This window comes from Seriola lalandi, unplaced genomic scaffold (genome assembly GCF_002814215.2).
Source record: "Seriola lalandi dorsalis isolate HSWRI2012SDOR001 ecotype SW California unplaced genomic scaffold, Sedor1 jcf7180002054542, whole genome shotgun sequence".
In the NCBI taxonomy this organism is placed as follows: domain Eukaryota; kingdom Metazoa; phylum Chordata; class Actinopteri; order Carangiformes; family Carangidae; genus Seriola; species Seriola lalandi.
This window is the reverse complement of record NW_019525095.1, coordinates 48068-62169: the sequence shown is the minus strand read 5'-3', so window position 1 is coordinate 62169 and position 14102 is coordinate 48068. Positions and strand designations below refer to the sequence as shown.

The window sequence follows — 14102 nt, the reverse complement described above, 5'->3', positions numbered from 1 at the left end:
CTGTCTTGGCTGGTGTTCGTGTATGATTATGTAGCTACATCCGGTATAACGGCAGAGCTGCTGTTAATCTTGCAGTAATCGTCGGGATCACTCTGGTGATGTAGGGATTTGACGTTGAACCGCAGACTGTCTGGTCACTGATGAGCAACCGGCAGCCATGAAATAAAAACTGTCTGTCATCCTGCCATCACTTCCTCAGCTTTCACTCCACCAAGCACGCTCATTAAAATCTCTCTGAGAAACTGTCGCAGCTGATTTCTCATCACTTAATGGTCTGTAATACGATAATGAGATATTTTCCTTTAGGTTTGCTGCCATTTTGCATCATCTTTAAGATGCAGGAGTGAAAAACATTACAACTCCAGCTCTGCAGAGATGGAGGGCTATGAATGTTGTCTCCGGTGTAAGCAGCCAGCCACAGCGGGCTGTGAAGCTTGAGACGCTTAAAATGTTTAATGGTAAACAGGATGCGGAATCTCACTTTTGACATTGTGTCAGATCTCAGATGTAATAGGAAATACCAGGGAAAACACATTTAAAATAGGCTCCTCTTGTGTTTTAGAGCTTGATTAAAAGCTGGGCCTATAAAAAATACAGCCTTTCTCTGGAAGACTTCCTCCTCATTTGGTGTGTATGCATAATATTCTCTTCCAAGGTCAAACATTTCTACACATCTTCTTTCTTGCATCAACAGAAAGAGCAGCTATAGCCCCACAAAGCATTTGTCTGCTATCTGCCTGCAAAGCTTTGACACACAGGATAAATGCCACGCTTCGTAGGTCGCCCAGTGGAATTACACTCACTGGCTCGATGTCTGCATATATTGCACATTCTGATGTGTGTGCTCCTGTGGGCCTTCGTGTTGACCTGGTGTGTGTACATCCTGTGAGAGCAGCCGACATGATTAAAGAACATGCGGAGAACACAACACCACCAGTCCTCCCTTTGGTGGATGATCATACAGCTGCTGTCTGAGCAGCCAGTCAAAAATGGTTAAGCATGAACTCTCAGAGCGCCCTCCCCCCTTTCTCGATAGACGAGCTTCCTCTCAGTCAATAAAAACAGAAAGGTGACAGCTTCACTCATCTGCAGTGCTGTGGAAAGAGACCCGGTTTGTGTCCTGGTTGACAGATTAAAGCCAAACAACACTGACATTTGGTGTGAAGCCAGATTAACTTTGCTTGGTTGAAGCCTCTCCAGCAGCAACAGAGACTGAAATCCCCAGAATAGTCCTGTGGTCTCACTAATTGGCGAGCTGCGTGGACTGGCCTTTGATTAATCTTAAATCTTAATGAGTCCATCCAATGCTGCTGTGATATTCTGACTGAGGAGGTAAAACACACTTACTATTCCCTCTTTTCATCCCTCGGCCGGATGAGAGGAGACCTGGAACTTCAGCCTAGTGAACCCGCGGAAAAATCAAAGAGAATACCAGAGATCCATTTAATAATTTATTTGCATATGATTATCGTAAAAATACTGAAAGAGAAATGCTTATTTTTGTTCTAGTTTTCTGGCATTTTTTTTTACAATCTAATACACCTTTAATTGCACAGGAAAAAGTCTGTCCTAACAGACACACATTTCATTTTCTTCTTTCATTGTGACATATAGTTTCAGATATGTAATGACCATTAAACTGTAATTTCTCCATTTGTTTGCTCCTCCACAATAAACAAACAAGCATATAAACGAGGGTCATAGAGAGGCCAAAGTCAGGTCAGATAGTTGTAAATGCTGAGCGGATTGGTCTAATAGAAATATAGTATTATATACAGGCAGTTGTTTTAAATAGGAACTGCGCTGATAGCCGGCGTGCTGAAGAAAACACATGTCAGGAGAAATGAACCAATGAGTGATTTGTTCTACATCAGTGTTTGTAGGTCAGGTCAATATTAAGGTCACAAAGCTATCATCTGGATAGTGACCTTTTTAATTCTCGCTGATCTGCAACACATTTGCCAAAGTAAAATATACAACACAGCACTTCCACGGGCGCTTTTCATAAAAAAAATAAAATAAAAAATGTCTAACAGCGATCTCGACAAAGTCTCCTCAGTGTTTTTAAAGGTTATTCTTCTGTCTGCGCAGAATGTTTCCTCCTTAATTCACTCATTCATGTCTGTCTGGTTTGTTAATGTGTGAAAAAACAAGCATCGTAATAAAAAAGTCAAGCCCCCAGGTACTTGTAAAAACAAACAAAAAAAAGAAAACACACCTCTTTGCAATAACAGATAATAACTTAGCATTCAAAACAATGCGTATATGAATCAAATAAGATTAAGAAAACATGGACGTTAAAGTCCATACAGCAAAATGCCACCAAAGCAACAGTTAATGTGGAACTTATTTGTACTTTTCTCATGAAGAAGCTTCCACTTTGGCATGCACATGATGTGTCCCGCACAGTGTCAGTTACATCTCTCCTCTGACAGACAGAGAGAGACGGTGTGAAGACTCAGATGCTTTGTACAGATTTGTAACACGTATATCTCCCAGTACATGTGGAAGACAGTATTTAAGAGGAAGCAGATGAAAATTGTGTTTTTTTTTTTGTTGTTTTTTTTGTTTCTAAAAAAGCAAAATAAAAGAACATTGTTGGTTGGGTTAAAAAAGAAAAAAAAGAAAAAGAAAAAGATTGATTAGATTGAAGGTCTACAGATGTTGAGCTTTATCTTGGCACTGTTGTATAATCTAGACACTGAATCCTATCATCTGTGTGAGCTCTCCCAGCCTCGGTCTGAGGGTGAGGAGAGGGAAGGATTGATTCCCAACCAGCAGAAAACACATGCAGACATGCAAACACAACCTGAGAGGGGGCAATAGGAAGTTTGGCTTTATGTCAATAGTCACAAATCCACAAGTGTCAAGTAATGAACACACACACTGCAATGGAAAGTTCGGACATTAAATCTCCAGTCAGAAACAAATCTCCAAAAAAAAAAACGGTCCTCGGTCTCTGTAGCTGGAGCTTCCTTCTTTTTCTTCTTTTTCTTCTTTTTATTTTACATCAGGCTCTTTGCATCAGAGTTTTTAGGTAGTTTTTAATCATTCGTTCTGTATCCTCCGGTTTGCAGCAGCTCACACTCTGATGGGGAGAGTTTGGCTCATCTGTTGCCGAACGATTTCCTGACTGCTGTCTGGACTCTTTCTGTTGTGTCCCGGCAGCGTCCCTCCGAGCCGCAGCAGGTCCCTGCCAACGCAAAGCCACACACAGGTCAGCAGCAGGTTGACACACACTTTAAACTAAAGATACAGCTCATTATTACTGCGCTAAGTGATCTCAGTGAAGGTGGATAAAGGTCTAATCCATCTTAGCGTCAGTGTAGCTACATTCTGCTTAGTATATGCACCTAACACCTCATGTTTATAAACAATAAAAAAAAAAGCAGCACCATGAGAATATGCTCAAAGCTCCAGCTGCTGTAAACAAAGTCCAGCTCAAATGACAAGCCAAATCTATTTATCACATCTCCAGTTCTAATAAAAGTTCAACATATTCTCAGCTATCTTGGAAAAAGCGCAGCAGCCTCAGTGTCCTTTGTTCCTCGGCCAGTGTCCTTGTTTTTGAGGCCCTTGTGGCTGAAGATACTCTACAGATAGCGCTGCATCTCATATCCTCCCCCTCCCTTCGTTATCTGGCCCAACATCATTGAACAGCCAATGGCAGGTGAGCAGCATCGAGCAGCATCGAGCATTTCGCCGCCTCACACGCAAACACAGGAGACGCTCTCTAAATCATGCTCTGACAACATGATCCTTTCTCTCTCCTTCTCTTCCTCCCGCTCCTTCTCCGTCTATCTCTCTTGCTGTTGCATACAGATGAGGCTATAAATTAATCATTGGCATGTCATCTGCACACAGCGACACGTAGCATAACATGCACACACACACACACACACACACACACACACACACAAGCATCACACACACACACACACACACACACACACACACACACACAAATACCCCCCTCTTATTCGCCCATCACAGCATCGGGCGCGCCCTCCCCTGATGCATTAAAAAGCTCATTAGCAACCTAATTAAACACATTCCTCTCTTTTAGCTTCTCCTCAATCTCCCTTATTACTCACACTTCATCACTTCCTGCTTTTCCACATCAGCAGCTCTGGCTGCTGTCTGTCCTATCACCTATATTCCAGCATCCAGCCAAGTATACGGGAATTAAACTGAGGTCAGCCATTACATTTCCACACACAATTAGCTTCACTGAGCCCAAATCCTGGCGTAGGATTTGCCCTTGGGGCTCGGTGTTAGAATGAAACTGTGAGCCAAGGAGCTGGCACAAGACCTGGAAACTGTATGTATGAATTCTGCCTTTTGTGCCTGAAACAGGAACAATCGCATAGTCAGAGCTACAGAGTTGAAGATGTGTGTTTGATTCATTATACATCACTACAGAGCTGAGGAACTAGCATCTAAACCAGCACTAATCATACTGTTGACTGGATGCCAGGCTAACAAAATTCAGAACAAACGAAAGACGGCTGAAACATTTGGAGTCACTGCAAGAAAGAAGGCGAGGACATCTACCTTTGAATAAGTCAACTTCTTCACTTCCAAGGGAAGTGTCAGTGAAAAAGAGGCAGGCGTCTATCTGGCAGCAAAACCCTTCAGCTGTGAGAAGTATCCTCCCAAATCAAGCACAAGCAGAAAAAACAAACCAGACCCAACAAGCATGAACCTTGTTGTGCCTCTCTTTAGGCCAGCCATAATTTTTTTACTGTGACATCTTATTCCAACAACCCAGAGGCATAGCACTGCTCGTCTCTGCCCCGGGAGGAGTCTTCATCCTCAGCTTCACAGCTGTCATATACAGTGCAGGGGACAATTTCACACAAGGTGAAAGAGAAGGAATTGCATCACCCAATTTTTTGTGTTTGCACTATTTCTGCTGTTATTGTAGAAAAACCTCAAAAGCATTTTGTGCCTATGTGGGAAAAAACCAGCAGCATAATGCATATATTTTCAACAAAGGTTGTCTGCAGTGGCTGTCAAGTCCGCCAGCAGAGCAACAAACTGCAACAGCACAGCCAAGATTGCAGACTTAATGATTAAAGTTCTTGCAAATTTGTGAACAAATATTATAAAATTTCTACCATGAGCTTCTGCCTTTAGCTCTTCTGGTTGCTGTTGTGAACTGAGAGTCCTCAGATGTCAGATGATCGCAGGTGAACGTCCATTTGTTACAACAGTATAGAAACCCACTGAGCTCTTTTGCTGCAGCTAGACAGAAAGTCAACTCTGAAAGTTTGTCTGAAAAGTTGCTAAATCTCACAATAAACTTGCCAAAGTGGCAACTGTGAAGTTCTTTGTTCCTTCTGAAAAGAAGTAAGATATAGCACATTTCCAAAAGCAAACACTTCAGTCTCTCCCCATTCACTTCAGTGTGCGAGAGGCACTTTGAGAACAAAGCTAAAGGCAAAAATGGCATGACATGAATCTTTCTTTATTTAAGAAAAGTGTGTGAGAAAACTACTTCCATCTGTAAGTGAAGGATTAAGGTGTCAGCTTGCTTCAAACAAGGTGCTTGTTGATTGGTTGAACGGCATCTAAATCCCCCTCCACCCACATCTTTCTGACATTGGAATGGGGGGGGGCCTGCATCAATCAATTTCTGTAACTGTCTGAAAGTGACAATTCAACAAGCTCGCCCACTTCATGCAGCGATTGGTGGAGGTGAGAAAGGAAGCAGGGTTTGAACTGACATTTCGTATGAAATGAGTGCAACTTTTTAAACGTCTAAAAGTGTGGGACGTTATTACCACTTGAACAATTACCAATTATCTCCCTGGTGGTTGGTTTTAACCCCACCTTTCACTGTGGTTGTTCTGAACAGCCATAAACACTGTTCCAAACTTCAGGTCCTCTTGTTAGGACGATACCTCATCGAACCAGTTTGTTTCAAGCCCACTGACACCTTTAAACTGGTCCTGTATATGGACTCACCCTGAGTTGGTGCTGGTCACCACCTTGAGGCTGGCGGCATTGCGGAGCAGCTTGTCCAGGGTGCTGACGATGCGCGAGAACTTGGGCCTCAGGTTCCTCTCCTTCATCCAGCACTCCAGCATCAGCTGATGCAGCACCATGGGACAGTCCATGGGCGGGGGCAGCCGGTAGTCCTGCTCTACTGCCGTCATGACCTGAGCAACAGGAAATCAGTCTTAACAAGAGTCACCAGCCATGCTAGCTGCTCAGTGAGGCTGTGCTTAGACACGGTGATTCTTTGAGCTAAATGCTAACATCAACTAACTGCTAACATGCTCACAGTGATAGTTTTAGCATGCTGATGTTGTTTACCATCATGTTTACCATGTTAACCATTTTAGTTTAGGATGACTAGCATTTGCTAATTGGCTCCAAATAGGAATGTCATTAATTTTGGGGGTATCTCGTCCTCAGCCAAACCTTTTCAAAGAGTCGGGGGATCACTAAAGTCACTACAGTTCATCCACTGGGTACCATGAATATCTGTGTCAAATTTGACCCCAATCTGTTTCATAATTGTAAAAATATTTAACTCTGAAAAAAGAAAAAAGGTCAACAGACATTAGCATCCATGAAACCACACCGCTAACACGGCCAAAAACGCAAACACATCGAAATGAACATTAAATTTCACGCTAAATATTGACCCAGAATATCTTGCACACAAGGATTCAATCAAATTTCATGTGGTGTTTCTTCAAAGTGCTAACACTTGGCTCTGACTCATTTGTATTATTGCTCACTGTGTTTGGCCTTTGTGAGTGCGGCGGAAGAATAATCCCCAGTTAGCATATTATGTCCTACATTAGGCAGTTCCTCGACTCATGCTGTCACATATTCCAATCTTCCTTTCAGTATCTTTACAAAACTATAAAAACAATATGCTCAAGTGTTATCAAAGTTGTCACTTCAAAACTGGCATGATTGATAGGAGAAACAATAAGTGGGGGATGAAAACGCTCACTCATTGATTTGATTTTGCCTAGCAACTGCATTTCCCTCCATAAGCTCTGTATGGGTTTTAACTCCCCACAACAATAAAAAATTGCCATTTGGGAACAATAAAGCATTTCTGCCGCACTCCTCTTCTCCTGCTGCTTGTCCTTTGATTTTTATGTCGTGCTTGTAGCCTCCGACTACCTCTGTTTATATCTCGTATTTGTTGACTCTGTTGCTTATTGAGCGATGACTGTGGCACAAAGGCTGTTGGGAACAATAGAGGGCCTCTACTTTGATGCTTTCATTACTGCGTGTGGGTTTTGTTATGAAAGTTATACATACATTACTGGCGTTTTTCATTTTGGCTCCTTTTTTGCTTTATTGCTATCAGCGTTACAACTCTCTTTTTGAAGCACAATACAGAGCAGATATTCCTCTGAGAATAAAGTGGAGGTGTACACGTTGCTTCAGTACTTTGTTCAGGGAGGAGGAACCAAGAGATTTCTTTTTCTTTCCTGCATGCTCACTGCTATAGTTATGATGTCTGTGCAGTGCAGATAGCCTACAGGTAACAACGCCTGTGAAAAAAAAAAAGCCTTTCCTGGGTATGCCTTTGTGTGTGTGTGTGTGTGTGTGTGAGGGGGGAGGCTTTGCAGTATGGATTTGTAGAGGGTGGGCAGGATAGGGCTGTAAATAAGGTGGTAAAAAGTAGAACACAAGCACACAGCTGCACCAGCATCTGCAATGAGGAGATAAAGACAGCAGAACAGGCCCAGGTCCAATATGTCACGCTGGAAATCAAAGCCACAGCAGCTCAGAGAAACTCTCAGCCGGCCCTAAACTTAGACATAGAACTCCTCTGTGTGTGTGCATTTGGTCTACAGACATGTGTTTGCGACATGAGACCGTCATGCTAACTCACATCCTGGTTGCTCATGTCCCAGTATGGTCTCTCTCCATAGGACACCACTTCCCACATGACGATGCCGTAACTCCACACATCACTGGCAGAGGTGAACTTCCTGAAGGCGATGGCCTCTGGTGCCGTCCACCGGATGGGAATCTTCCCTCCCTGCTCAAACACACACACACACAGAGGGGGATGGTATCAACACCCTGGGAGACACTACAGTCAGATAACAACAACACTGGGAGACAGCATGAACACACACATGCAGAAGCTAATGCAAATTTCACAGGCGGTCTCGCATGCTAACGCAAATATTGGCACAAATGAGCAGTCAGACATGTATCCATATGCACATGTGAAACAAGTGAGGGGGATCAAATTAACAAGCTCAATTAAACATGCACAGAGTGTACAAACACAGAATAGCAGAGCACACACACACACACGCTTAATACTGACCAGGGAGCTTGTGTAAGTGGGATCAGCTGAGGTGTCGTCAAGGAAACGCGACAGGCCGAAGTCAGAGACCTTGCAGACCAAGTTGCTGTTGACCAGGATATTGCGGGCGGCGAGGTCTCGGTGAACATAGTTCATGTCTGACAGGTACTTCATCCCCGCAGCGATGCCACGCAGCATCCCGACCAGCTGTGTCATCGTGAAGCGTCCGTCATTCAGCTAGAAAAATACAGTCACAGCGAGAGGCAGGAAGAGAGCAGAAGAGAGGACAGTTAATGAGGAAGGAGACCAGCAAAACGAGAAAAAAAAGGGAGCGTTGAAATATGGAGAAACAGACGATAGGGAAGAGTCGGGAGATAAAGAGAAGGGCAAAACACCAGAGAGCCAATCAGTCACTGAGGCAACATAAACATGACATCTGTCATAGCGCTTCACGGCTGCTACTGACAGTCACTGACAGCTGACCTTTTCACGCATGCTGTCCAATTAGCTGATTAATTAGACTCTTTACTATCATACTAAACCCATTAAGGCTCAATATCGACACCACACAAAAACAAAAGAACGCGAAGCAACAGAGCAGCTGAAATCAAAACCAGACCACTGCAGGTATTTTCTTTTTTCCATTCTCAAATTAGTTGCAGGTACAGGCAACACACGCCTGTTAAAATGAAATCTTTCAGGCAAAAAGCTTTGTTTGCATATTTCATTTTATTCTATTTTATTTTTTTGCTTGTGAACATTAAAGCAAGATCAGCCTGTCAACTGAATTGGAACAGCATGTTGCTCAAAGCTCATTTTCCCCATTTTAAAGTCCATGATTTGCAGATTTTTGCCCATTAATGTTAACATTTGAGAGGCATGAAACAAATCTGAGATTAGGGCTTTCAGGGTTTCATTCTGAATTCACCGTGTTTATGAAGTGTGCCACAGTGGGATGAACTCAAGATCTTAACAGATCAGCACACTAACCTGTGAAGGCTCATGCAACCTGATGTGTGAGAGTTGGACTAAAACTAATCAATAAAATGTCAATACACAGTGAAACAGCAGTGAGGTTTTCTTTCACGACTTGAACATTTAATACAAGTAGAATTTGGTGGGGAAAAAAAACAAATTTTTTGCATAATCAATCCCTTCTTTGACTCCACAATGAGAAAGCTCAGAACATAAGATGTGACACGACAAAAGCATAAACATTCTGCTTTGTAGTCTGCACTCTCCAATGAAGTCTGACAGCACAACAAGCCGGGATGGATGGATGTATAAACAGCCATGATTCATAGCAGGCCTTCAAAGCCATGGTGGTATGTATGTATGACTGTGTGTGTGTTTTATTTCTGCAGTTCTACAAGTGCATATGTGTTTATGTGTGTGTGTGTGTTTTTGTGTGTGTGTTTGTGCAAGTGTGTCAGTGTCTCCAGGGGACTGCCGTACGCATTCTCATGTGTGCGACACACTCGGACAGTTTGTGCTTGTGTGAGTGAGTTAACTCTATAGTGTCTTCATTAGAGCAGAACTCAGAGTTCTTCTGAGTCACAGGCAGGGGAGCGGGGGTGAGCGCAGCACAGGCCGGGGAGTTTTTTTGTGTTATTTGTGGGACAGCTGACTGAGAGGAGTGAGTGAGAAGGAGGGAAGAAGCTCTGGCTGGACTATCATATCAGCTGTACCACTAACATTTCAATGTTCAAGAGCCCGTTGACAATTATCTGCAGTAAAAATAGTAAACGGTTGACTGGATAAAACAAGCAGTTTGGAGATGCCACCTTGGGCTCATGTGATGAGTATTTTTTGACTTTCTTCTGACATTACATAAAAGATTGATTATTTAAGAAAATAATTAGCAGATTAGCCGATAATGAAATTTTTATTTGCAGCTGTTTCAAACTGTTTGCTTTGTCTGAGCAACATCACAGAACCTAAAGACACTGACTCTGAGAGTCAGCAATCCACACATGTCAGGAGCTGGTAGCAGCAAAAGAAAAGTTGCTTGATAAATTACTTGTAAGTGCTGATTATTCAAATACCAAAGTTGTTGTCAAACCTCAATAATGTTTTGGCACAGACTGAAATCCATCTGTAGCACAGAGTACTGAAAACAGCAGAGCATCAGTTTTCAGTGTTCGGGTTAGGGTTAGCAATTCATTGTCTGATTTACTTGTGCTTTAATCATAGATTCACTAACTTCACTCAGAATTTTGTGAAATTCAGACTGCACTTATTAGAAAAACATTTAATATTTCAGATGTTAAAAATATTTGTTTTATGTTATTTATACTGAAAGAATTTATGCTCCTCAATTCAAAGTATTGGGAAAAAACTGCAATATATATTAAGAAAAGTAGGGCTGCTAAAAATTTTTCATTATGTATTTGATGATAATTTTTCTGACTGATTTATTAATCGTCAAAGTGTAAAACTGTCAATCAGGTAAACTGTTTTACAATCACATAAAACTGAGAAAAGCAGCAAATCTTTATATTTGAGAAACAAGAAACAGTGAATGTTCATCTTCATTGATAAACTATCAAGCAATTATCAAAACTGGTTAATTTTCTGTCGATCAACTAATCGATTAATTGACTGATCATGTCATTTGTGAAAGGAGGGAAGAAGCTCAGAGGTAGGGCTGCATCTAACTATTATTTTCTTGATATATGTATATGTTTTTTTAATTTTGTTTTGTTTTGTTTCAATCAATTGAGGCCCATTACCATTTCCAAGATGCCAAGTGGACAGACTCAAATGACTTGTTTTCTGTCCAAGACCCAAATAAATCCAATTTAGGAAAATGAAAAACCGGTAAAGGCATTCATAAGTTTGAGAGTCAAATTTGCGTAATACATTACTTACAGAATTAATCAATTATCAAATATGTCAATAAATTTTCAATCAACTAGATGAAAACAGAATCAACTAAAATGTGTCTGCACCAGTAAAGAAAAACAACCAGCATGTGACCATACAGACGTAACAAATAGGTCCCAAGCCAGAGTCACTGAAGCAACGAGATATCAAAGCAAGCCGTTCAATGCCAAGAATCATCGATGTCACTGATAACTCTACCCTAAATTTCTCATTAGCTATGCAACGAATCTGAATTTCACTTAAAGATAAACAGTACTCAAACGCAGCAGCATGGCATCGATTCCCCACAAGCATTAATTAACCTCATTCAGCCTAACAGCTACAGAAAGTCGACTTCGTCACAGCGCAGCCATGCGAGAAAACACATTTTATTGGATGTAAATGACATGTTAAAGCCCCCACGCAGCTGGAAATGTACTGTGTGACACCTCATTTCTCATCCTGCCTTTGTTCAGCGTTTTGTGTAGGTGGTGGTAGTCTGAACCAAAAACTCTGATCAGTAATGTATTCTGCACTTGTACAAAGACTCTCTAATACACTGATGCAAACCTATCCAAAGATCTGCCGTGTGACAGTTTTCCACCAGGAGTTTGTGCATTGGAAAGCCTGTCAGCATCAGTCAGTCACGTCAAGCAGAGACACTATGCCTGTCTCGAGGCGTTATATTGCACATTTAATCTCTATCACTCAGCAAGTGAGCGCCTCAGGGTGTTTTACAGAGAGTAAAACATTTCGATAACCCGGAGGTGTGGTGAATGACTGTCTGTGTGTGTGTTCCTCTCAGCTTTGATACAAACAGAAAGTAATCTTCTCCGTCAGAGGTGTTGTGACACGCACCTCCCGCCAAGCTTACCCTGAGGAAGGAATCGAGTGCTCCGTTCTCCATGAATTCGGTGATGATGAGGACAGGGCAGCTTCGCGTCAGAACGCCTTCAAGCCGGATCACGTTGGGGTGGTCGAACTGGCCCATGATCGAGGCCTCGCCGAGGAAGTCCCGCCTCTGGCGCTCGGTGTAGCCTGCCTTCAGCGTCTTAATCGCCACCACCATCTCCCTGCGACCGGGCTGCTTGAGGCGCCCGCGACACACTTCACCGAATTCACCTGGAGTGAGAGAACAAGGTGTGGGGTGTGGGGGGGGAGGGGGTGAGGGTGATGGGGGAGAGGGATTGAGTGAGCAAAGGAAAGAAGAGGAGGGGTGGAGGGAAAGAGGAAGTTGGGGGAAAGTGCAGGGAAAGGGAGCGTTACTGGCTGGACTCGGGAGTGAAGGAGCTGATTTGAAAGAGTTGAGGGTCGGCGTCAACTTTGGGAGAGGATTAGAAAAGAGAAGAGGAGAAGACGGAAGGTCAGAGGTCAGAGATGTTGGGGAGAGAGGGAGTGACTGGTATCGATCGAGTGTGCAACCTGGGAGCGGTGGAGGGAGACAGAGGACGGGTGAGGAACCTGGGGGTTTTGCATGTGGTGCCTGAGTACGAATATTTACAAGGGAAAGAGAAAGAGAAGGAAAGAAAGAAAAGACAAGGAGGGAGGAAGGTTGAACGAGCAGGAGCAGACTGTCATTTGAGGTGAAGTTAGGATACAACATGCCGCTGGAGAGAAAAAGAAAAAAAAAAGAAAACAGACTAGAAGGGGAAGAGCTACAGAAAAGATTTTCACTTGAATCCTTCCCACCCACAGCTCTCATGTGCACTCTGTATCCTAACCCTTTTCTCCCAGAGAGGACTCTCTTACAGAACAGTCCTCGGGGCTTGATGGCACACGCCTGTTCAAATAAATGATTTATAAACCTGAATCATTCTCCATCCTCTTGGACAAAAACAACAACGTTGTTTACCTGCACCGATGACTTCTTCTATTTTCACACAGGAGATGTCTATCTCTTTGGCAAACTCGTGGACGGCGTCGTTTGGGTCCTCGTAGGTGAAAGGGTCAATGTACACTTTGACCCCTGGAGAAACTGAGAGGGGAAAAGCCAAAGAGACTGAGATATCTCAACAACTATATATATAAATATATCACACCATAGCTACAGTATGTGTTTAAATTTACATATAATCAAGTCTGTTCTAATGTGATACATGAGACTGAATTCTGAACACACAGAAAACAAAAACAGTCATGACAAAATTAACATTTTCTATGATTATTTTTTGGGTATTTAGTCTTTAGCTGACAGATTGCAGTTGAGCGGCAGACAAGGAATATGAAGAGAGGCGGAGGTTGGGTCACATGCAGCAGGAATGACCAGGAATGTTGCAGTTTACATAATGTGTGTCTCAGCCTGTAGGCCAGTGACACACCCAGAAATGTTTTGCTTGCAATCATTAATGGAAAACCTACATTTGATATCATTATATTAAATTCTTAAAACTGTATTCAAATATGATAAAACTAAATTGTTTAAAAGGAAAAGACCTTTTAGGTCAAAAGGCAAAACTAGGAGCCGTCTTCTACGTGTCTCTACTTTATATTTTTCAACTCAGCTGATCTATCTGGTCTGGACTCGCTCTGAGCAAACAGTGGAATGGTTTTCTGCCTGAATCAGGTGATTGGATAATTGATTGAATCAGTTGGTTAACTGTACAGGCATGACCAAAGGGCCACAGAGGACACACTTACTGTATTGCTGCAGTTTCTCGGTGTACTCCAGCTCTGAGCCGCTGCGCTGCTTCCTGTAAACAAGTAGCACATAAACAAAGTCACATTCACATAATCAGCCTTGACCCTTTCCAGGTATTGCAAAACTAATATCTAACTCAACTATCAGATTAAACTGCAGACTGCCACAGAAGAAACTCACAGAGCAGCTCTGGTTTTTCACCTCCTTTTTGAAGCTAAAGAGTGAGTATACACACTTTGAAAGCATGTTAAAATTTAATGAGCCTCTTTGTTAAGGGCCTAACTAACCAAAGGAAACATGTAG

The 14102-nt window shown here is 42.5% G+C and overlaps 1 protein-coding gene across 1 annotated transcript in view; it reads right to left on the bottom strand.

The window, feature by feature from the left end:
- Positions 1-1438: 1438 nt before the first annotated feature.
- The window catches only part of ephb3a (eph receptor B3a), a 29702-nt gene continuing 17038 nt past the window's right edge, over positions 1439-14102 (bottom strand). The window contains exons 9-15 of the mRNA XM_023414802.2: positions 13799-13851; positions 13014-13136; positions 12036-12283; positions 8318-8533; positions 7871-8020; positions 5971-6164; positions 1439-3193 (exon numbers count right to left, since the gene is read on the bottom strand). Coding sequence (XP_023270570.1) covers positions 3082-3193; positions 5971-6164; positions 7871-8020; positions 8318-8533; positions 12036-12283; positions 13014-13136; positions 13799-13851 — 1096 coding nt within the window. The 3' untranslated portion in view covers positions 1439-3081. The remainder of the gene's footprint in view (positions 3194-5970; positions 6165-7870; positions 8021-8317; positions 8534-12035; positions 12284-13013; positions 13137-13798; positions 13852-14102) is intronic.